The following is a 24,153-nucleotide window of genomic DNA, read 5'->3' as shown; positions in this document are numbered from 1 at the left end:
ACTGGACAGCTTTCTACCATCACACAGAAAAAAAACTGTCACATTGTTCAACCCCAGCCTGCTATCATTACAATTTAAATATCTGAACACATGCCTATTATCAAATTATTCTAAAACGTGAAAAAGAAAAGAAGCAAAGCTCTTATCTCACCCTGATATCATCCTCAGTGATGTAGCCTGTCTGCGCTGTCCACCACGGCTCCACAGAGATCTCCACTGGTTTGGCTGGTAGCAGGTCCCGCGCTGATTTCCTGCGGAAGAATTTCTGAGAAAGGAGGCAAACGTGGGAGGCAGGTGAGGTGAGATCGAGTCACTAAAATCTAATAAACATGGCAGCTAAATGCTGACATTGTCATTTTTTTAGAGAAAGATGGGACAAAATTTCCAAATATGCAGAAAAGTCATTTTAATGGTGTTTTAGCTTGAGTGTGCTACATTTCCTGGCTACTATCGTTACATATACAGCTGGATTAAATACTGACCATATGTATTTTACACTGACCAGGGTTCCTACAAATTTAAAATTTCAAACTTCCATACTTTTTCTGACTCAAATTTCCAGACTGCTTGGTAGAATTTTCAGATCATATCTGACGTCTGAGCACAAATAGCCAGATGTTTATTATGCCAATAAATGGTTTTAAAAATCCAACTGTTAACATGCATTTAATATTTTGACTATGTGTGCTAATATGTTGCAGAGTAATTGCTAGAGGATTATAGCTAGATACTGTAGCTCATACAAATCAATAAACACCCAACCCAGACAAGTTGATCACTGAAGGAAAAAGAACTGGAGGAAGTAAACTTACTGGTGCTGCCTATGCTGGTATTATTTTCGCTTAAAACACTGAGTAAATTGCATTATAAATATAAAAGTAATTGAAAACATGTTTAAGAATATTGAATAATTTTATTTTTACTGCAGCTGTGCACTTTTATTTATTGACAGTGTCCATGGCAACGATGACGAACGCAGTCAGAAGAGTCAGTTTACTTTTCTAATAACAACATCCCTTCATAACTCATAAATGTTCAGACGATACTAATAGTTGGTTATTTGTGATGCTATTTGTACATGTAATTCAAAGATATTGCTGCATTTTCTTTCAAACTAATCTAGTCACAGACGTCTGGATTCATTTCAGTTTCAAGGCACTTGGGGCCGAGCTGTGAGGCTGTGACATACAGGCGTAGAGGCAGGTCTGCGTAGGAGAGTGCGTTCAGTCACATGCCATACATCTTGCCTTGCTTTTGACGTCATCAAGCTCGCTCTGGCCCACACTCTCACACAGTGGTAAACGTTTTTGATGCACTGGCTCCAAATGCCATACCCCCTTTTCTTTTCTTTGTTTTCTTTTCTTTTTTTCCATACTTATCTAGACCTTGAAATTACTAAAATGAAATTCTATACTTTTCCCTGACTAAATGTGCTAACAAGAACAAATCTATAAATTTAATGTATGATTTGTATTATGTTATTTAAAAGGCTACATTAGAAACATGTCTTACTTTGGAAGACCTGCACTGGTTCATCAGGTCGATGTACTGGTTTCTCCCGATGCCGAGCAACCGCAGACCTGTGGGATGATGAGAAAATGAGCAAGTCAGTAAAACTCAATCATGCCACAGTAACTGGCCATGAACTTGTAATCGCTGCACATTAACACCAAGGCAAATAAATCTGGCTGCAGTGCAGCCGCAAAAAGTGTCTCTGGCATTTTTCAATTACAGGCTCTGAGGCTTTACAGAAAAAAAATGAGAGAGAATTACAGGGAGAAGGAAGAAGTTTGAGAATTAGTTTTCCTGGATATTTCCAACTTCATATTGGAGGCACTTCGGAGAAAGACGGAGCTTGACGAGCGGTAACAGTGACTCATCCAAAGTCTGCTAAGGGAGTAGGTCCACACAAATACCCACACACCTTCTCTGAGACAAGCCCAACATGAACACACACACGCAAAAGCCCTACTAATCCATCTACCAACATACACAGAGGGATCTCTGAAGATATTAAGAGTGAGCGTGTGCATGCATTTTTGTCTATAATTAAATGAACACGTGTTTATGAGAAAATAAGAGTACAGTGGAGAGGTATGCAAATTTTGGCTCCAAATCCCACCTTGTCCACTCCTCCAGTCTATGATGCACAGGCCTGGAAAAGGCAGGGCGAAATGTGCTGGGACAGCTGCCAATGCAAACTGGGACCAGTAAGGGATGCTCGCATTTTGGCCTCCAAACACAGCAGCATCCTACACACATGTATCCTGCTGTTTTGCCGAGACACAGACACAACACACAAACATCCGCCCACGTAAAACTCTCTCACACACACTCTCGCTGCCTCTCCATCCACCCACTTCTGCATGACACACTTCCAAAGCTCCTCCAGGGAGATTAGAGGAAAGAGGCCCCTGCGTGCACGGCTCCGACGGCCTGCTGGCAGCCTTCTGTCTCCACAGCATGAAGGTCCTGTACAGCCAGGACTCACAGGTCAATGCCAAAGCCTGTTACACTTGACAGCCCGTGCACTTGACTTTCAGCTCTGACGCAGTTGTAATCTGATTTTGCGATCATTTCAAGATCACAGCTCCTCGGTGATGCAGTAACATATCAGAAAAGAGACCGTTTTGTGAGAATTTTGATTCACCATGAAATGGGATTTATCTGAGTCAATCCTTAAACCAGTTGGCCAGTGCTCTGGACTGGAAATACAAAGAAATGTTTTAGGTTGATTAGTAATGCTAGTCAGTGAGGTTTTAATCATTTAAAACAGGACAAGATTTTGGTATCAGAAGCGTTCCAGTCACCCTTTTAGCCTGTTTGTGCAGAAGGTAAAAAGTCTGCGTGAAGAGGTGCAACACTTGGGCTGAAATCCAATGTTGGAACCCATCGGTCATCATCTGCTGTCAATTTAGCTTTATATACGCTTTTAAGTTTATTAAGTTTAAGTTTAAGTTTATTTACTTTTATTAATCCCCCTGAGGAGAAATTCAATGTTTTCACTCTTGCTTGTCAATTACACACAGGTCCGAAAGACACGCACATGCACAAACAGGACCTATACATGCACAAAGTGGAGAGATGTCAGAGTGAGGGGGCTGCCCTTGGTGAGGCGCCCGAGCGGTTGGGGGGTTCGGTGCCTTGCTCAAGGCCTTGCCTTGCCCAGGAGGTGAACTGGCCCCTCTCCAGCCACCAGTCCACGCTCCATATTTTGGTCCGGACGGGGACTCGAACAGGCGACCCCCCGGTTCCCAACCCAAGTCCCTATGGACTGAGCTACTGCCGCCGCCCTTTTATTTGTCTGTGTTTATATGAAGATGTCTGTTTATAGAGATTAACCAAAATGGAAGGTGCACAGAAGAGGGAGTCTTGGCCCAGATATACACCGGCTACACCGGATTTCCCCGATATATTGGCTGTTGCCCCAAGAGGCTTTACCATGGTCAGTCTGATAGACAATGGGTTCCAAGATGGTCGGTTTGAAAACCATTTCCTTCATAAACCATCAAAACCAGTGTGGGATTTGTTTGTTATTCGAGAGAAGTAGTAGTAAGCTTTCTGAGAAAACTCATGCCTCCACAACACAGAAGCAAATCGAAAACACTTGGAAGAAACAGATGCACTTGTCAAGAAAACTGAACAATAGACATACGCTCCTCCTGCCAAAACACTCCAGCTGCCAATCTTCATCTTTATCGACAAACACAAAAACTACCCAACTTCCTAAAAACATGTAGATTGGCTTAAATTACTTCAGAAATGCTCTGTGTGAGAAAAGCAGTTTTTCCTAAAGCTCTCTTCAAATTGCTTGTTTTGTCCGTCCAACCCTCCAACGCTAAAAGAGTCATTTTAAAATGATATGAAACAAAGAAAAACAGAGAATTCTCACAATAAATGTTTGGGCAACAATTTATCAAAACAGTTAGCTTTCTGTCAGTTGACTAATCGATGGTCTCGGTTGTAGTTCTGAAAAACTGATATGCACTATGAATAATGCAACAGTGGCTACGGTTACATGATGGCTTCTCATTCGGAATGAAATAAATCTGAATGAAACCATTCGGAATTAAAATCTTTACAGGTAGTTTACATGAGAAATATTCATTCCGAATGAGGGTTTACACGGGAGATCACTTTAATCGCCTTTATTCGGGTCTGCGCAAGGTTTGGGGCAGGGAAGGTTTCTGATTGGATAGGGAGCGGGGCAGATGTTAGGTGTTTACGTTTACCGGAAGAAAACACTGTAGTCCTTGTTCCGGATAACAAGATGCTTGATGACGCTGTTCTTAGTGCCTTTTTCGGGCATGTTTTGCTTATATTCTTGAAGCAGCAGTACGACAACAACCTTGTTCTGCTAATGTTTCATCTGCTAAGGAGGAGAAGGGAGGTAGAAGACCGCACTGTGGCGAATGGAAACCGGTGAGTGCAACGAGTCCAACAGCTCTATCTCAGCCCGTTGCTATGCAGCCCGTTGCTATGCACGCTATATACGTCATTGCGCCAGAAGGGCAAGGAAACGAGCATGCGCAGAAAGACTGGAATGGAATACGTGCACACAAAATTCTTTCATTCGGAATGACAAATGGAATAAACCACCCCCTTTAATCGGATTTAATTTTCAGTCAGAATGACTATTTTTCAATCGGAATGACCGTTTACATGACCACTTTTAATCGGAATGGCCTTTCATTCCGATTAAAAGTGGAATTAAACTGTCCATGTAAACATACTGTCTGTCAGATAACCTTTGAAGATCTTCAGTTTCAAAGTAAAAGTGTAAAGTGGCCCTCCGGTGACCTCATGACCCTCTTTCAAATCCCCAAGCCTCCTGAAAACTTTGCATCTTTGCACTGTGACTGTTCTCCAGCCTCATGCACTGACAGCCCTTCAAAAACAAGAGCTAGCAAAGATGTAAAAAAGAAACCAGGGACACAGAGAGCAGGAGTGGGAGGTACACAGAACCCCAGTAAAGTCCTTTCAAGTGTGGAAGAGAAAGGGGAAACAGAAAAAAAAAAAAAAAACAGGGTGGAGGGACTCACAGTCGGCAGCGGTGAAGTTGGGCAAGGAGTCGTAACTCTTCTCACTGTTCATAATATCCTGGAGGTGCAAAAAAGAGAAAGGAGAGAGCAGACAGGGAAAAGAAGAATTAAACTCATTTTCCTCTTCCCCTTTCTACGTCCCTCTGCCTCTGATTAATAACAGGATTAGCAGATCTGGGCGGCCGTGCTAATTTCTACACCCCATTTTCATTAAGTGCTTAAAACGGATTATCAGAATATGACATAGCCTTCGGCAATTCAGTGGCCAAAATTAAAGCTCAGTCAAGTTTAGTTTAGCATGCATAGGAAAGTGGGTGAAGCCTTTTTAAGTGCGAGCTGAAATGGTTCGCCTTTATTCGTGTTTATAAGTCATGAGAAAGGGCACATTAGTCACATCTGTTCTTATGAAATGGGAAGTATGCTGAATGTGGAACAATGTGGCAGTTAGCATCTGCACACACTCTGCAAACACAAAGGGTAGTGAAGTTATGGAAATACGTCTGAGGGCATTGTACAAAGAAATTACAATATCTGTAATCAGCTCACAGCAAAACAGATGAACACTTTTTACAAAGAAATCATAGTTATTATCAGAAGTGTGGATTACTTTTCAACAGCAGCACTCCCAGCAGTGTGAACACACGGGCCCAGTTGTTGTAATCTAATAGATAATGTCAGGAATCGAGGAGAAGCCGGCTGGTCCAAGTCTCAGAGAGGTCTGAGCTCTGAGCCCGACTGTGCCGGCCTCAAACAACTGATTGAGCTTTATCAGTGACAGTGAGCCGTCATGCAGACAAAGGCACAAACTGACTGCAGAGCAAAACCAGCAAAGATTTTCTCCGGATGTGTTTGTCCTGGGATCTGTCCTCTGTGTCTCCCTGAGCTGCTACATGAGGCTTCACTAGACACTGACTGACACCTAGTGCCTGACTGATGCCAAGTCTGTCAACATGGGGAATACATTACACCACATGCCCCTCTAAGAGTGCTAAATATTTTATAGACTAACTGAATATTAGTGATCGGTATCGGTTCCTTCGAGTTTATAACATGTTAATGTATTGAACCTTCCAAGTATTAATACTTGTTGCAAAACCTGATGTTACCCTCCATGACACACCATTACTCTCTTCAGTGCATCACTGGTCATCATGCATAAATCTGGATTAAAAATTTAAAATATTAACTTTAATACAGTGATTCGGCATCCCACTTGTATATAGTTAGGCTATGTGTGCTCGATGGATGTTCCAGAAATGTCACTGACAAACAATCAGGCGTTCTTTGAGGGGCAAGTAGCAGACATCCGAGTTGCTTCTGCAGTCATGTGGTGTCAGAATAATCACAAAAATTAATTCCCGATCATATTTCATGGCTCAGCTGATCCGTTTCCATTGCCCTTCATTATCCACATGTTGTTTAAACACTCTGAGCGAGCAATAACAAATACATCTTCTTTAGAGAGACAATGTTGTTTCCACATTACAACTTAAAGCTCATGAACACACCAAAGTCAGACAAAACTACTGTTCGAGGAGCACATGAATGCACCATTGGCCTTGACTGGCACAGGGCTCTACTCCAGTCTGAAATAATTGCTTCTCACTCACTCACCGGAGCAGGCAGCGTCAGCAGTACCTTATGATAACAGCAAATGGGAAAATCAGGAATTCGTGAGTGCATGTTTGGTCATTTTCACCCATCACTGCTGAATATTTTTATCTGATTGTGGTGGTAATGTATGCTATGTTACAACATTTCCCTCTTGTTTTTTTTCCATGCACCTGACTTGTAATTTCAAGTGTGTGACTAATGCTCACCAACAACATACACAGGTTTCTTCTCTATAGACACTGACTATAGAATAAAGGTGTCGTTGCACAAAAGGACACCTTCTTTTGGACTCGTTTAAGTCCAGGCTCAAAACATCGTTTTATTCATTAGCATTTGAGTCCCCCTGATGTGGTTTTCCCTGACGCATGCCTGTGTGTGTTTTGTCTCTAAATGTGTGAGCTGTGTACCTGATAGTTATGTTGCATCTCATTTATGATTTTAGCTTTTTTTTTTTTCCTTTTGTACAGCAGTTTGGTCAACGTGAGTTGTTTTTAAATGAGCTTTGTAAATAAATTTTAGTTGCGCTGAGTTTGGAGTTCTTAGTACATCTATTCAGGTGTACCAAATTATATGGAATATTTCCAAGTAACAAAGAGCACATTACAGACAGCAGCAGGGGGTTGCAGAAAGCTTAGATCCTTCTTATTATAATGTGTTCTTAGAGTCCCTGTTTTGTATGTAACTGCAATTTCTGCAGTGGTTTCCAGGGATGCCAAAATTGAAGACACTGTTCAATTTAAATGAACAGAGACTGGATGTTTCCAAACCAATTAGAGACTCTTTGCTGCTGCACAATAAGAAATCCTGCTCTTCGTCTGAGTTTACCCAGCTCATTGTTCTGAGAGCGCACATGAAAATGTGAAATTACCAATGTTATTGTCTTTTCAGAAGAAAGCAGTGATAGATGACCGGATCAGCCGGTGCTTTCACATACTGTGTGTACAAAGATGTTCAGGTGCATGAGAAGCTGCTTACCGAGATTATGATAAACAGGCTTACCTCCATGATTCCGATATAATATGAGAACGGAGTGACTCGCAGCCCTTTGACCATGATGTCAGACAGATGGTAGGGGTAGAGCATCAGGTGGTCCCGGCTGTACTTCAGGAGCTCCTCGTAGTACTTGCGCTCATCCTTCCTCACGTGCCGCACTGCTCATAAAACACACAGCGGTAAGGTCACAGCTGGGGATCAGCATTCATACAGTAACACTTCCAGTAAATCTACACCAGATCAATCCAGGTTAAAACAGGAGTATTGATCAAGTGCTGAACAAGCTCCAGAAGGTCACGGGGGAAGGGGAAGACAATTAATTACGTTAAGTGTTTATAATTATACAGCTATTTAGAGACTATTACACATTATTTTAAGTGGCATGTTACGAATAATGTCAATGCTACTCAATCTGCATTCTCATACAAGCATACCAAGAGGGGAATGTTACTGTGATTCCAGGTGCGTACCCTGAAATAATGTTTGTTTGCAAGCTGATTGGACCTGGTGCAATTACAATTTACACAAAAATGACAGTTATTTATACACCAAGCTAAAGCTAATGTATTCTGAATAATAAGATATATTGCTTGCAGGGCTGTTGTATTAGGATGCATTCATTTTAGCTAAATGTACCTGATAAACTGGAAACTTGTCATACATTTGGGTGACTCATATGCCTTATTCTTGATTTGTACACTCTTTGTCTTGTAGTCTCACACCTACTCATGGTGTGTCCTACGGCACAAGGTGTGTGTTTAGCGCCGTCCTGAGAGATAAACTCGACTCACCTAGGTTATTGCGGAATCGCAGCTGGTTGCGGATGCTGTACAGCAGCACATGCTTGTCATACTCACGCTGGGAGTTCCCCAAACTCTGCAGAGCAAAAACATGCAACACACAGGAGAGGACCATGGTTAGACTAACCTGCCAGGGGGCTAAATGAGCCACTGGTCCCTTTTTAATCACACTTTCCCCCCACTGTCTGTGCAAGGTGTATAATTTTTCCATGCTGGCCCCAGTTTACCCTTCCACACTAATTGCAGTTTCTTTGTCAGTGGCATTATAAGATTCGCTGTTCACGCTTTCAGTTACTGTACATCCATTCAGTAACAGCAGGTCACCGACTCTGTTCACAGCAATCTCTGGCCTCTGGACGTTATCTCCATGCAGTGAGGGATATAGACTATAAATTTAAGATAAAGTACACACCCAGGATTAAAGTTGCAGCATCGTATTGGAAAAGCAAAACCTGGAAACTTGGTGCATCCCTAAAATATCTAATATATTAGCAAAAACCAGTTGACACACAGTTGGCCGAGGCTATCATACAAGGTGCCACCTGCTTCTTATTTTTTAACACACTCTCACACTGATGAAACTGCCAATTCAGGGTACAGTATCTTGCTCAAGGATACTTCAACATGCAGACTGGAGGAGCCGGGGATCGAGATGCTGATCTTCCGATTTGTGGTCGACCCGCTCTACCTCTGAGCCACAACCACCCAAGGGTGTAGGTTTCTTTAAACACTGGGGCGGACACATATGAAACAAGGTTTGGGGTGCTAACCTATGAACTTTTAAGCATCAAGCAATTAACTCCTGGATTCTGGTGGATTTTTGTGCATATTTTTTTTGCTTTTTCTGCATCAATGTATGTTGGAAATGTCTTTAATTCTGTCAAAACGAATACTCTAAAGTTCTAGGTCTAAGTATTGAGGGGGATGTGTCCCCTGCTTCCCCCAAATCTATGCCTATGCCTAAAGGTCTGGGGCCCCTGGAGGTTTGGAGCCTCTGGGCAGTTGTCCACTTTTTCTGCCTTGTAATCCATCTGAGGTGAGGATGCACAAGGATGCAAGCAGCTCAAACAGCAGCATAAAGCTAGTGCATGTACATAAACCCGCCTCCACTCCAGCACGACGTGTTGGCGTAATGGCACAACGTTCATGCAGGAGGAGGGATTCATGCAGACAATTAATAGTAAAACATCCTCCCTAATGTTCCAAGTCTAACAGTTAACACATTTAGCTCTACGGTGTGGGTGCAGTATTTGCAGCTGCCATCCACGAGCTATAATCATGTGACGCCACCTATCTAACAGCCTGTCTGTCATGTGATGTCAGTGTAGTTAGAGGCAGTAGCTTCAATGTAAAGATGGTCAGTTATGGCTCCGGCTGAATGGTGAAGCCCTGCAGAGAGAAGGTTAGCGCGAGCCGTGCGACACTGACAGCTGCCTGTGTGACAGCGAGCACCGCGGTGACATTGACAGGTTCACCCCTCCACGACACAGCGGTGTCCCCCTCTCACCTTGCCCCGTGGAAACGTTTAAACACGGTACCTGTTTGACATTAGCTGGGAGCTTGGTCCACGGATAATTCTGCCTGATGTGAAATTCCACGTCCGTGTTCATCGCTAGCTAGCTAGCTGGCTAAAAGCAGAATCCCTCGAGACGATAAAAACGGGCTCTCGGGCAAGTCCACGGTGACTCTGCCCCCCCGACACCCAACAACCGAGCGAAGCGACCCCACGGCTCGGAGAGAGGATTTATCCGGTGATTATTTTCCTTTACAATAAACGGTCACTTCCTTGTTGTATTTTCGAACGAGCCGTTCGTCACGCTCGTGGCTACATTCGTCACTTCCTGCCGAGGCGTGACCGTGGATGTGAATGGAGCTGGAGAGCGAGGCGACAAATGAGAGGTGATGGGATTATCAGACCTGATTAATGTCAAATGAGTTTCACCTCAAAAGCGTGCCTCAGAGGAAAGATCGTATTCTGTTTTCTTATTATCAACACTTATAATAAAAAGACAGACTGAGTCAACAACATCTCTCTGTACAGTCTGTCCCTCAGCACCAAGCTCATACATTCCTGCACACATGATAAAGATCTTTAGGGGAGACACAAACTAATAGATACCACCATGATTCTCCCCTGCTGATTACTTGCATCAATATTTATACACTGATCAGTCAAAACATTAAAACCACTGACAGGTGAAGTGAATAACTTTGATTATTTTGTTCCAATGCATTGTTCAGCTGGGAAACCTTTGGTTCTGGCATTCATGTGGATACCACCTGACATGTTCCACCCACTCAAACACCGTTGCAGACCAAGTACCCCCCCTCATGGCAACAGTACCCCCCAGTGGCAGTGGCCCCCCAGCAGGATAATGCACCATGCCACCCACTGGACTAAATGGATCTGCCGCCATCGCACTGGTGCCAGACGCCACAGGACACTCTCAGAGATCCTGTGTCCATGCCTCGACAGGTCAGAGCCAAGTCCGATCCAAGTAGGCCCCACCTAGGATTAGGGATTCATCTGGGTTACTGGCACATCACAAGAATCCTTGAGCAGACTGGGACCTGGGAATTTTAGAAGCCAGGTCAACACCTTGAGCTTTTTGTCACGCTCCACAGGCCATTTCTAAACAGTAACAAAGTTTAAGCTTAAAATGGAAATGATCTTTAAAAAAGAGTGCTAATTTGCAGACATTTACAGAACAAAAATCAAAACTTTGGATAACTTTGGATGTGTTCTGTGTTTTATGCAAAAAATAAAAAGGTATCTATTGTAAAATCCCATACATTTTTAGACAAAAAATGAGACACCAGGGTAAACACTGTCACTTTTTTATTTTTATTTTTTTTCAATTTTGCGTTAATTAAACCAGGTTTTTCCCATTTAGATCAAAGATCTCCTTTACAAGAATGACCTGGCCAAGAATAGCAGCAACAGAATTTCAACAACAAATAACATTTACATAAAAGCACATAGATTTGTGTGACATAAAATGATTAGATATAGATTAGACTCAATGGATTTCCCTGTGGTTTTAAACTCATTCAAGGTCGCCATGTTTTGAAGCAAGATCACTCTGCTTCTTTTTCCATGTTGTAGGTGCAGAGAACCTAAAAGCTTTTTTGCCACCTAAGTTTAAGCACAACAAGACACAAAAAGTCCTGTGAACAGAGATTGTAATTTCCATATTTCATATCCAAAAGAGAAGATAAGTAGGAAGGAATTTTACCAACAATAGCTTTGTAAATAAAAACATAGGCTACCAGTGACTGGGGCAGCGTGTACATATAGCAGGCCAGTTCACTTCTGAGTATCTCATAGATACCATCATGATAGATACCAGCTGATTACTTACATTTAAACAATAAAGTTTTCTGACATGTTATGTTTAAACACACAAATGAGGCATTATCTAATTAAATATGTGCTTTTTCAACACATTTCCAGAACAGAAATCTGAACTAAAACAACCACATTAAATGTGGTTTTTTTGGATGTTTTTTTTCCACTAGTCTGACAACAGACATGGTTTATAAGCAAATTAGCCCAAAAATTTCAAATTTGACAGGTGCATGAGAAATCTATGTTTGTACCTGGGATGTCTCGCTTTAAGAAGAGATCATGAATATATATTTTCTTTTTTTTAAAGCCCAGGTAATTTCCTTTTAGCAAACATTACTCAAACAGCAGTAACCAGTGTATTCATTGGGGACTATTTTCAGTGATGGATTAATACACATTTGTTGCTGTAGTGAGTATTTACAGCAGGAGGATGGCGTATGTGGGATCAACTCAGAATAAACTACAGTGCCCAGAGTTATGTCACCCAGTGTGCCTCCCTGATGTGTTTTTAAGGACAACAGTTGAGGTCTGTGGCCTCAGATGCAGCCTGGTCTCACTCCCACAGCATCAAAATACTTCGCCTGGGCAGTGTCCCTGGAGTCACTATAATGATGCTGAGGGCAGAGTTTAGTGTCATTGTGAGATGCATTGTGCTTTCCACTAACTCAAATGTAAACCCATTATTAATAGATGCTCAGAGCAATGGATTATGGATTTTAAGGGCCTGAAAGTCCGTTCAGGGTGGGCAGGAGGTGAGGTGGTTAGGGTCAACGAACCCTGGACTTTGGCCCAGGAGAATGGTGTTCAAGTCCAACAAACAACAACATTGGCTGCAGCTTTTGTGGCACTCAACACAAAAGGTTGGTGTCATTTTAGCAATGCCCATGGTGAGTAGGGATAATATCAGTTTTCAAAGGAATAATTCACTGGGATTGTCTGCCACTGTAGAACAACACTAAATAGGCAATGATGAATGGAGCCTGTTAATGCTCTTAACTGATCAATATTTGTCATTCCTAATTACCATCATAAAGCCTCGGAATCAAAATACACTTTTAAAGAAATGTTTCTGCAGAATTTCACAAAGCAAACATAACCTTTAACATTCCTTGAAAACATAAATGTGTCCAAAAAATAATAATCTGATTTAGAAAATAGTGCAAAATGAAGATAAGCGGCTGCCTACTTCCACTGAGCTCTATCGGTAGATTTAAATAAATTGCCCTCAAAGCCATCATTAGATGTTCGGCAGCAAGGATATCAGTGGATCAAGAAAGTGAGGGTTTAAGCCGGTCAGATAAAGCGAAAGTGGAAAATTCTAATACTCGTCTTGCACCTGAACCTGCATTCATTAAGAAACTGGTCTCTGCCAGATTTGAAGCTTCGGCCCTGAAGGAGTGTGTAGCTACACACCATGACCTATGAGCATGAAGCTGTCAGTGGGTAACTGAGTGTAGGATTTCACTGTGTGACAAAGTCCACGAAAGCTGTGTGCGCTCACATGTCATGATGTCTGACTTGCTGACAGCTCACTTTCTTGCAGCTTTGTCATTCAATCTGTCCACATGTAACTCCAGTTCCTCGTCATTTGCCGCTAAACAAACATGGCAATATTTCATCTCGCTGCCTCAGGAGCTGCAAGGAGTGCAAGTAAGAAAGGAGCTGAAGATAAGGCCCCCTTAAGAGATAAAGAAATGACAAGTTACAGTAGTGATATCAACTGTGAGGAAAAGGAGCTGTAAATGCCTCAGGACCATATCTATCTCTGGAAAGTATGAGTGGAAACATGAGGTCATGACATAAAAGAGAATATATCTCATTCCTCCTTTAATCTTGCCCATCAGTGACTTCAAATAATGTTACAACAGGTTCTGTCCAGATTCATTTTTCTCTTTCAGCAAGGTATGAGAGTCTGCTGCCTGTTCCTTCATATCAATGTCTCCAAGACTCTTTGGCTCCTGGCGCCTTAAAATGAAGCTATGTCCGCTTGTGAGCAGCAGTTTTCCTTCTCGGACTGTTTGATTTATGATTTAATTTTAGAGGCCTGAAGAGGTGATGGTGCAGTGTTCAGCAAAATAATAATAATATTGATAAAAATAAGTCAGACACTCAGAAAGTCTTTGTCTTTAGTGGGAAAGGTTACAATGGACATTTATTCCCTTAACAAATGACTGTGCAGATGTCACAGGTATTCTTCAGCTCTAGCAGGGATGGAAACATAGCACCCAAGTGGATATGCTAATTTTCACCCCTTGTGCGTGAACACCAAAATCTGTCACCTATCAGAATGTGTGACACAGCACCAGACTCCCTTAAAAAATGACTGAGTTTTGAGGGTTGTTAAATGGTTGGGATTAAGGGGCTGAGTCAGGGATTCTAATGGACCACAGAATTCACCGGCACGACCTTCGTAACTCCTGCCCATCTCTGTCCCTGCAGCGCTTGAACATCTTTTCAGATTAGTCAACAGTGAGAGAGACTGAAAAAGAAACATATGTAAAAAAGAAGTAACCACCATTACATTTTCACTGGCCTCCATGCTGCTCTCTACTGTTTACTACAGTCCTGTCCAGTGCATTTGTGATGGTAAACGTGACACACCAGAGAAAGAAATAGAAAGGCAAATTTGTCTACTGGCAACGGGAAAGGAGTCTATTGCCATTTTCAGCATGCAATGGGTATAATTAAATCATCTATTAAAAGAGAGGAAAGTCATTCTTAGTATCCTTGTTAGTGGCGGAGTCCGCCATTCCTATTTCAGACTCAAATTCGCACATGGGACTCACAGGAAACAATAAATGTAATCCAGCAAGAGTGTATGTTGTGTTTCTAAATAATGTGTCTTCAGTGTCTTCAATCATGTCAAGTACTCTGCTACTTTTATGTTTTTATACGGGGGCCTGATGCACATGTTAAAATACTGAAGGGGGGGCGTGTCCCCTTTATTTATGTAAGCCAACCTTTCTGCTTGTAATTTTATCTTATTGATATCAGCCTCACTGTTTACTGTTGTTCTTATCTTAGAGTTGTATAAAGTTACTGCTAATGCAAACTGAACATTTCCATCAGCTGCCAGTTCACATTAAAAGTGTCCAACTGGTGAAATATGATGTTACCACCAGTAACCACACGTTTCACCAAATTAGAAGAAGAAGCAAAAAAAAAATTAAGGTAAGGTAAATAAAAAGATTTTTGTAATCATCTTAAAGTCTTTTATCTTGGTGGCCCTTGTATGTTGGTCGGGAACCACAACTCTACATCAGCCAAAGAGTTCTCTGCACTCTATTATTCCATTTTCATGGTGGATTACTTTTTGAAAGGAATAATATAGTAAAGAATATCACATGGCTTATCAAACAATGGACTCAAAGACAATGGACAACAAAGACAAAAGACAACTAGATTTCACTGGCTAAATATGCCACTGAGACCACAGTATGTCTATCCCCACTATATCCAGGATTGAGAGTAATGGATACTATTTGGCCACGTGATTGTGCTGCAGTGTACTGACACCTTAAACAGGTGAGTAGTAGTTGTAGTAACAACGGTAGTCATATCCAGGTGTGCATGAACAACACAAAGACACAGCATGCACATCTTCACAAACACTGAGCCCAGTCCTTACAGCTGTTTCTCCTGATCAAGCCGGCCCATCAGCACCGCTCTATATTTACCTTCATCCTGGGTTACACACACACATACGAGGGAGGAGGAGGAGGAGAGGTCTTAAACAGCACAGGGAGATGGACAAGGGTTAGCAGCTCGGGGACACTTTGATTAAACACCGGCTTGGGTGGGCTCGATGGCTGAGTCAGGACCCTGTGATGATTCTCCCTCCCCTGGCTATTGTAAACACTTTCTCCACTGGACCCTGGCAGAGCTGTTAAGCCGGCAACGGGGTACCAAACAGCTCTGTGTCACATGAGAGGACTGGCTGGAGTCACGGTGGCCCGGGATACTATTCTTAGCTGTAGGAATGTACACAGTGGCCTCATGGCGAGCTCCACAGCGCCTAACTGGAAAGCCTCGTCGTTTCTCTGTGTCATGCTCCTTTTCTCTCCCTGACTGCACTACCCACTTTCTGTCTGGATAATGTTTGGGTCATCTTTGATTGGAACACATACTTTCTGACCACACTGACCAGACATTTTGGATACTGATTACTGATTTTCTGAGGGCAGGAGGTAAGGATTCACTCAGTCACAGATGTTGCTGATGAACTGGCAGCAGGTTCATCAGCAACACGTTTGTGTCAAACTCACCAGTTTGACACAAACATAATATTTAAATGCCTTGGTGCTTTTGTTAAGTAAAAGCCTCAGTGTCTGCTTGAATTGTATTCACATCTTACAGGTTTTGATCAAGAATTTTTTTTTTTAAAGTCAGAAATTGCTAATATAATCCAGCTGTGCCACTTTCATAATAACCACTGGAATATATTCTATTGATAACGTATTTATAAATCAGTTTTGGAATTTGGTTACAGTGTTAGGAGTTTCAATATATATATATATAATATTTTACAAAAGAGAACACACAGCAATACTTGTTTCATGATAAACATTCAGAAACAGAAAGTAATCCAAGTGACTGACTACAATCTATACATGAGCGTGACTCAAGTCTTAATTTCTGATGCAATTCATTACAAGGAGCACTTTCTCTCAACTAGCAGGTCTTATTTAATCTGAGGAGAAATAATGATCTGTGAAACGTCACTTACAGTCATTTCACAATATACAATAATGATCAGAGGTCTAAATATATCAGACAAGCTGGGCCCTGTAAGTGGGAGTAAATCAGTAGCTGTCGCCATGATTAGAAGACTTAGTGTCGCTAATAGCCCAATGAAATGCCCGCTCTTTAAACAGCAGGATCATCACAAACCCTCCACCCAGTGAGAGAGTAGACAAGAGAAGAGGAAAATGGTGTAAAAAAAAAAAACTCAACGTATAGAAATTAGCAATAGAGATAGCAAGAGGCATTGAGATGTCCAGAGAGAGAAATTCAGAGGGGATGGAGAGACAAACACAGATGGTCTGTTGATATGGCTCTGTTAATGTTAGCAGTGATGGACGGCTTGATGAGGGAGATGTGGCTTGATGCTACATAGATGCATCGAGATAATTCAGACGGGGTAAAAATAGAAATCTATGAGTCAGTAATTGTCACATTAAGGACAGCTGCCCTGCAGAAGTTTGAAGAGGTGAAGGCCAAATAAAATGTCAGTTAATACTGGCATTCCTTAAAAGACAATGCATGATATAGGCTACTGTTTAAATTCACCTGTATGGATGAAACAGTAGCTTCTATCCTAGAAATTTATGACTGACCAAAAACTGCCAGGACAAGTTGTGGTTGTGCCACTGCAGTTTAACAAGCAAAGAAGCATTTTGGTTGATTAGTTATTTGGTGTAGTTTTGGTTGATTCAAGTCTTTCTGTAGCGCTAGCTTCACCAGCTACTTTTGGATCTTAAAGAAAATAGTTAATGGCAACCTCAAAGTGAGACTCAGTCAATTTGCCCACTCAAGAAAGCACAAAACCTCCTGTCAAACCACAACATGTTGTTACACTTTGGTTTTTGCAAACTGTGTCCTGGCTGTAGCCACGTATTTAAAGGGACAGTTCACCAGAACATCAAAAATACATATTTTTCGTCTTACCTGTAGTGCTTTGTATCAGTCCAGACTGTTTTGGTGTGAGTTGCCGAGTCTTGGAGATATCAGCCGTAGAGATGTCTGAACTCTCTCCAATATAATGGAACTAGATGGCACTTGGCTTGTGGTGCTCAAAGTGCTCAAATAATTAATTTGAAAAACTCAATAGCAACGAAACCAGTTGACCCAGTTACTCAAAATAATCCACAGACCTTGTTGTGAGCAGTTTCATGTAAGAACTATTTTCTGTCTACCAAACTCAACCTCCTAATCATTTCACCACACAGAAGGAAGCGTGCATCTACTCGTGGACAAGAGGCTCATGGTTGTGACAGCACAAATGTAAACATTAATGGCGTCCTCGTAACATTAGCTAGCTCGGTGGTGCTAGGAGAGCTAGCAGTAGATGTACACTTCCTCCTGAGCAGTGATACATTGGTAGAAAGAAAATAGTTCCTACATGAAACTGCTCACAACAAGGTCTGTGGATTATCTTGAGTAACCAGGTAATGATTTCTGGAACGAAAAATTGTTGTTGTGTTTTTAAAATGTATATTTTTGGCGCTTTGAGCACCACAAGCGGAGTGCCACCAAGTTCCATTGTATTGGAGAGAAGGCAGACATCTCTACGGCCGATATCTGCAACACTCAGCAACTCACACCAAAACAATCTAGACTGATAAACTGCACTACAGGTAAGAGGAAAAATACATGTTTTTGATTTCGGGACTGGAACTTTCCCCTTAACATACAGACATGAGAGCAGTACGGATCTATAGTCATCAGCATACTTTTTAAGAACTGTGTAATGTCAGCATACGCTCATGTTTTTGTCAACCATCTGGTTCTGATGGACAATAGAAATACAACATGATCATGGAGTCTCTTTTTTCTTTCTCCACAGAATGGCCTTAAGACCACAAGACGTTTTCTCTTTCAAAGACTCTGAACTGCCCTCCCACCTTCTTGCCCAGCTCAACATCCTTCGTCAGGAACGTATCCTGACGGACGTCCTGCTCTGCACTGAGCACCAGGAGATCCCCTGCCACAGGAATGTCCTGGTGTCCAGCAGCCCGTACTTCCGTGCCATGTTCTGCAGCAACTTTCTGGAGAGCAGTCAGGCCCGAGTGAATCTGAAGGGAATCTCCTCAAATGTCCTCAGTGGCATCGTGGACTATGTCTACACAGGCTGTGTCACTATCACCATGGAGATAGTGCTCCCGCTCATGCAGGCAGCCTCCATGCTTCACTATGGAAGTCTCTTTGAGGCCTGCTCCATGTTCCTGCAGGAGCAGCTGAGTCCAGAAAACTGTCTGAGCATGATACGACTGTCTGAGATCCTTCACTGTGAGAGTTTGAGGGAGAGGGCGAAGGAGATGGCTGTGAGGTGTTTCTCTGATGTGGCCGCTACGGAAGACTTCTGTGAGTTGTCTCTACCTGAGCTAATGTGTTACCTAGAAGACGACCGACTTTGTGCTGAGGAGGAGCAAGTGTTTGAGACCCTCCTGGCATGGATCCACCATGACCCGTTCTCACGACGCGGTGCAATCCACGATCTCTTCAAGAAAGTCCGTCTTCGCTACATCCACCCAACTTACCTCTTCCAGTTCATTGCTAATGACCCACTGGTGCAGTCCTCCACCCTCTGTACTGAGATAATCGAGTCAGTGCGTCGCCTCATGCTTACAGTCAGCACCAAGTGTAGCCGAGAGCTCAAGCCGCTTTGGACAACACCACGACGTTACACCTGCAGAGAAACACTGGTGGTGGTTGGAGGACGCAAAAACAATGAACAGACCTCACGAGAAGCCCTACTATATGATGAGAGGACTCATCGGTGGCAGTGGTTGGCCAAGCTTCCTCTGCGCCTCTACAAAGCTGCATATGTGTGTATTCATAGCATCCTCTATGTGCTCGGCGGGCTCAGCCTCTGCATGACATCAGGTGACAGTTCAGTCAGCGCCACAGTTTACACACTCTCCCTGAAGACCAACCAGTGGCGGACTGCTGAGCCCATGTTGGAGCCACGATACGCCCACCAAAGTGTGTCCTATCTGCACTTTATTTTTGTGTTAGGAGGCATTGGGGTGGACAAAAAGATCTCTCAGTCTGTAGAAAGATATAACAGCATGTTTAATCAATGGGAGGCCATGGCACCAATGCCCACAGCGGCGCTGCACCCAGCTGTTGCAGCCAGCGATCAGAAGATCTATGTTTTCGGAGGGGAGGACGCCATGCAGAATCCAGTCAGGCTGATTCAGGTAGGGTCAGACTTCTCATTTAAGCAACATTGAATCAGCATTAGAGTCCAATTTCTGTATTGTTGCCACTCAAGTACAGACACAGAATTTGTTGCCAGTTTTTACAGATATTTTCAGAATGCCACACAAGAAGACAGTAAACTACAGTCTCAAATGCTGCTGTAAACGGGCTGACTGATGTTTGTGGTGTGTCAACAGGTGTATCACATCTCTCGTAACTTGTGGTCAAGGCTAGAAACAAGGACGGTGAAAAATGTTTGTGCTCCCGCTGCTGTCATTGAAGACAAGATCTACATCATAGGAGGTGAGCTCAATGAATGGTTGGCCCAGCTGTTACACAGTTTTAGAATATAAATGCCATAGTAAAAACTGTAGTTGGTGACTTTGTAGCTGTCCTATTGGCCTTATTGCACGTGAATGAAAACAACCAATCAGAGCCAAAGAGTCTTTGATGCTTCTGTCAGTCCTGCCATTCACTGCTGGTGAACTGTGGTCAAACTGTCAAACTAGGCAGCACTGATCAAATATGAATCAAGATTCCATCACTGCATTGCCTATTTGTCACCTCAAATGTTTTCAGAAACATATTTTAGTGTACTGTTTAGCTGTAAAATGAAAAAGTTAGCCCAACCGGTGGGCAGTGTTTGGTGCTTTGGTCAACTGTTTTCAACATGGTGGCCAGGTCACAAACTTGTCATTTTACAGCTAAACAGTACGCTAAAATATGTTGCTGAAAACATTTGAGGTGAGAAATAGGCAATGCAGTAACAGTATCTTGTTTCATATTTAATCAGCGCTGCCTAGTTTGACAGGTTGACCGCAGTTCACTGTCTGTGATATAGGAGTATAATAGCAAGAACCACAAGACTGCTTAATAGCTTCTTCCCACAGGCTGTTCACAAGCTGCATTAGAGACTCCTTGGCTCTGATGTCTCCTGATATGTCTTGTGTACTGCTTTTAGAATATAGTGATAGTTTCAGCAAATATCACAAAAAGTTTTTTTCATAAAAGTTGTCAATGATAGCTTTAACATCTGTACAGTAGGTGTGTGCTTTCAGATTTCAGTACTTTGCCTGAAACTCCCAGCCCAAAGCCCACCGCTAAGTATCTTTCTTAAACACCAGGGCACTGTAGTTTTTAGCAAACATTACATAAATAGGAGAAAACAATGCATTTGTTTGGGACTATTTTCAGCTGCACCTTGATACACATTTGGTACAGTAGGTGTTTCCAGTGGCAGGACCGTGTACTGTATGTAGGACTCAAAATAAACTACAGTGCCCATTTCGATTGTATTAAAAGAACATGTCTCCCAGTGCAACAGTGTGGCTCACTGATGTGTTTTTAATAGATTTCAGACAATGATGGAGCTCTTTGTCACCGAGGAATAAACTAAATCAGCTTTAGATACTCAGAAAACACTTATCAGTTTATTGTTGGTTTTGGTCTTTCTTGACGATAAGAAATACATCGAATATCACCAGGCTTGTCCGTAAAAATATGCTCAATAAAAATCTAATTTCCAGGATACACCAGGCGAATGATTGCCTACGACACCAAAGCCAACAAATTCGTCAAGTGTGAGAACTTAAAGGAGCGGCGGATGCATCACAGTGCTACAGTGATCAACAACAAGTTCTATGTCACCGGTGGACGTATCCTCAACGGCCACGATGTCATCGAGGACTCAGACTGCTTCGAGTGTTACGACCCAAAGACAGACGTTTGGACCTCTAAAGGTTCTTTGCCGTACAAGCTGTTTGACCACGGCTCCCTGCCGCTGGTCTGTGTTTCCAACCGACCCAACCCACCGTGAGCCACCATCCAACCAGTTACTTGGGTGAATGCTTTGCTGCATGTTCTTCTTCACCTCCCCTTTGCTGTGACTTAACGGCCTCTAACTACACAAATGGGAAACCATTTCAAACTGACTGCATTCCTTCACGCAGCTCACACTGCCACAACTTAGCAGCACGTTAGGCCAGGCCGACTTTCATCTGACTCAAAGGAGAGCCCAGCTGACAGGCAGAGGTGTCATTACTAAGGCACCTGGTGTGGAACTGAGCTGAGAGCCCATGAGATGACGGGAGGCAGACGTACTTACATAACAAGCAGCTGTTCAGACACATACGTAATCCAAAAAGCTCTTTCCGCAGATGGCTGCGCTCGTTTGATGATAACTAAAAGTGTTAATGCTTTAATTTCCCAGACATTTATACGCAGCATGGCACTGCCTGGCAGCTGCAGCTGACTTCACTGTAACAATTAAATACATAGGGAACTAGAGACTTGGAGAGCGCAGACCTCCACCAGGGCCAGATGTTCCTGCTTGTAATGTTAACAGAAGTGAAAAATAAATTGTGAATCCGCCCCATGATTTGGATCTGCTCCAAAATATAGTGGGCTTTCCTTGGTCCATACTACACCTTTCCACCAAGTTTCATGAAAATCAGGCCAGTAGTTTTTCTGTAATTCTGCTGATAACAACTGACCTGAAAAAATAACCTTTTTGGCGACAGCATGGGCAGATTATGTGACAATGGGCCCCTGGGCACAGACATGCAAAGGGCCCCACCACCTCTCCTACAGCGGAGCAAGACAGACAGACTTTCTTTGTAGTCTTTATGTATCTTTTTGAGGTTTTGTGGTCATTTTGTGTGTCCTTGTGGTTGTCTGGTGTGCTTTTGTAGTCATTTTGAGTCTTACTAAGGTAATTTTGTGTCTCTCTGAAGTAATTTTATGTCTTCTTGTGGCTGTTTCGTGTTTCTTTGTTGTTGTTTTACATGTTTTTGTAGTTATTTTGTGTGTCTTTTGCATCTCTGTGTGGTCTTTTTGTGTCTCTCTGTGGTCATTTTGAGTCTCTTCCTGGTCGGTCCATGTTAATTTGATATCTGACATTTTGCAAGTGAAGGCCCCCTGACACTCTGGGCCCCTGGGCCTGTGCCCAGTGGGCCCATTCAGTTATCCGTCCATGGGCAGAGGTAACTATGTCTGGCTGTTTGTTAACTCCATGAGCTTTGCTTCTTGTGTAAAACTGAAAATAACAGATTAGACAGCTAATATAATTTGCACTTTATGGAAAAAAACATTCCTCCTTGACCCACATGCTTCTATCAGAGTGCACTTGCTGATGAGAACAACAGTGACAGAACATGGACAAGCTCCCTCTGCAGAGGACAGCAGTCTGTTGTTTTGGCTGAAATGTCGAAAAGAAGCACACTATTACTTAAACAAAATTACCTGGGCCAACTTTGTTCCAGTTCAGCTGGCTTGATTCATGACTTTTAGAACTGAACCCCCAACAAAGCATGTTCTGTATTGTCTCATTTATGTTTCTTTCGTGCAGCACATCTAGTGTAAGCAATATGAGGTAAAGCAAAAATATGCTTTAGGTGAGTCAAAGCACTGTAAACACAACGATTTGTGCTTCGCAGTGGTGGTTTACTTTTCATTTCACCATGTACAGTTGTTGGATAAAGAAAAAAGCTTCACAGGCAGCTACATTGATGTGAGGACATGTGACAATGCTGCCTCTGAGGCAAGTGCATGGCAGGGATGCAGTGTCCTACTAAGGGCGATTATGACTGGAAATGGTGTACATGTGGAGATTTTCAGGGTTTGCAGCCTGTATAATGGGCTCATGTAAATGTGCAACCTGCAGGTGGTTTCTCAGAAACATGTCCATTAATCTGAAATCTATTTTCTATTCATGTGAGAGCAATAGCTGTGCTGTATCGGAGGACGGTGTAAGACAATGAGACCGTGGAACCTCTCCACAAGCCTGTTACTTCAGTCGTTGCCCTGCAACCCTCTCGACCCTTATGGAGCGCATACTCACTGTTGTGCTCCAGCCCCTGGCCCTGGTAACTGTTGCCATGGCAACCCTGTTATCGCCCCATCGGATCATTCGTGGCATGCATCCCTGTAGTGGGTCTATTTAAGATTACATCACTGATCAACTGTGTTGCTGTTGCTTGCACATTTGACTCTCTTTCTTTCTTTCTTTCCTTCTTTCTTTCATGTTTTATTTCCTACTGTACAATATGCTTATATTTTGGATATTGATTCCCCTGTCTCTGACTTGGTTTATAAAGGAACACTGTAACGGCTGGGTTTGTGCAGTATGTGATAATACTAAAAAGACAGTTTCATTTGATTGCTTTGAATTTCTCTGCACAGGAGTAAAAATAATAGCATCTGTTTTGGACACAGTACAAATGCTGTTATTGTTTTACTGGACTTGTCTTTAGTTGAACTTGGTGCCAATTTACAGGGTTATCCATTTATTTAAAGACTGCAAGGGTGTAGGATTCGAATTTTGAATGTCAGACACTTAATTTCCTGCATTCTGGTGAATTTTTCTTTTTTTCATCAGTTTATGGTGTAAATGTTTTTAATTTTGACAAAATAAAAGTCTTGGTGGACAAATGCA

At 42.5% G+C, this 24,153-nt stretch overlaps 2 protein-coding genes across 2 annotated transcripts in view; one reads left to right on the top strand and one right to left on the bottom strand.

The window, feature by feature from the left end:
• Positions 1–10,284, bottom strand: part of fam91a1 (family with sequence similarity 91 member A1) — a 34,157-nt gene extending 23,873 nt beyond the window's left edge. Inside the window, exons 1-6 of the mRNA XM_049603318.1 lie at positions 9,988–10,284; positions 8,441–8,525; positions 7,656–7,807; positions 5,043–5,100; positions 1,513–1,580; positions 152–265 (exon numbers count right to left, since the gene is read on the bottom strand). Of these exons, the coding sequence (XP_049459275.1) occupies positions 152–265; positions 1,513–1,580; positions 5,043–5,100; positions 7,656–7,807; positions 8,441–8,525; positions 9,988–10,059 (549 nt within the window). The 5' untranslated portion in view covers positions 10,060–10,284. The remainder of the gene's footprint in view (positions 1–151; positions 266–1,512; positions 1,581–5,042; positions 5,101–7,655; positions 7,808–8,440; positions 8,526–9,987) is intronic.
• A 5,269-nt stretch (positions 10,285–15,553) lies between these two features.
• Positions 15,554–24,153, top strand: klhl38a (kelch-like family member 38a). The gene is made up of 4 exons (XM_049603237.1): positions 15,554–15,985; positions 18,364–19,720; positions 19,919–20,024; positions 21,248–24,153. Exons 2-4 carry the CDS (start codon positions 18,365–18,367, stop codon positions 21,535–21,537), a joined length of 1,752 nt encoding a protein of 583 aa, XP_049459194.1. The 5' UTR covers positions 15,554–15,985; position 18,364; the 3' UTR covers positions 21,538–24,153.

This window comes from Epinephelus fuscoguttatus, linkage group LG17, assembly GCF_011397635.1.
Source record: "Epinephelus fuscoguttatus linkage group LG17, E.fuscoguttatus.final_Chr_v1".
Lineage (NCBI taxonomy): Eukaryota > Metazoa > Chordata > Actinopteri > Perciformes > Serranidae > Epinephelus > Epinephelus fuscoguttatus.
This window is presented reverse-complemented; position numbering and strand designations above follow the sequence as displayed.

Excerpts from the sequence above, each read along its gene's own strand:
- klhl38a (XM_049603237.1), top strand. The coding sequence starts at position 18,365 with ATGGCCTTAAGACCACAAGACGTTTTCTCTTTCAAAGACTCTGAACTG. Across the intron at positions 19,721-19,918 it reads ATCCAGTCAGGCTGATTCAG|GTGTATCACATCTCTCGTAA; the intron begins GTAGGGTCAGAC and ends GTGTGTCAACAG. Across the intron at positions 20,025-21,247 it reads CAAGATCTACATCATAGGAG|GATACACCAGGCGAATGATT; the intron begins GTGAGCTCAATG and ends TCTAATTTCCAG.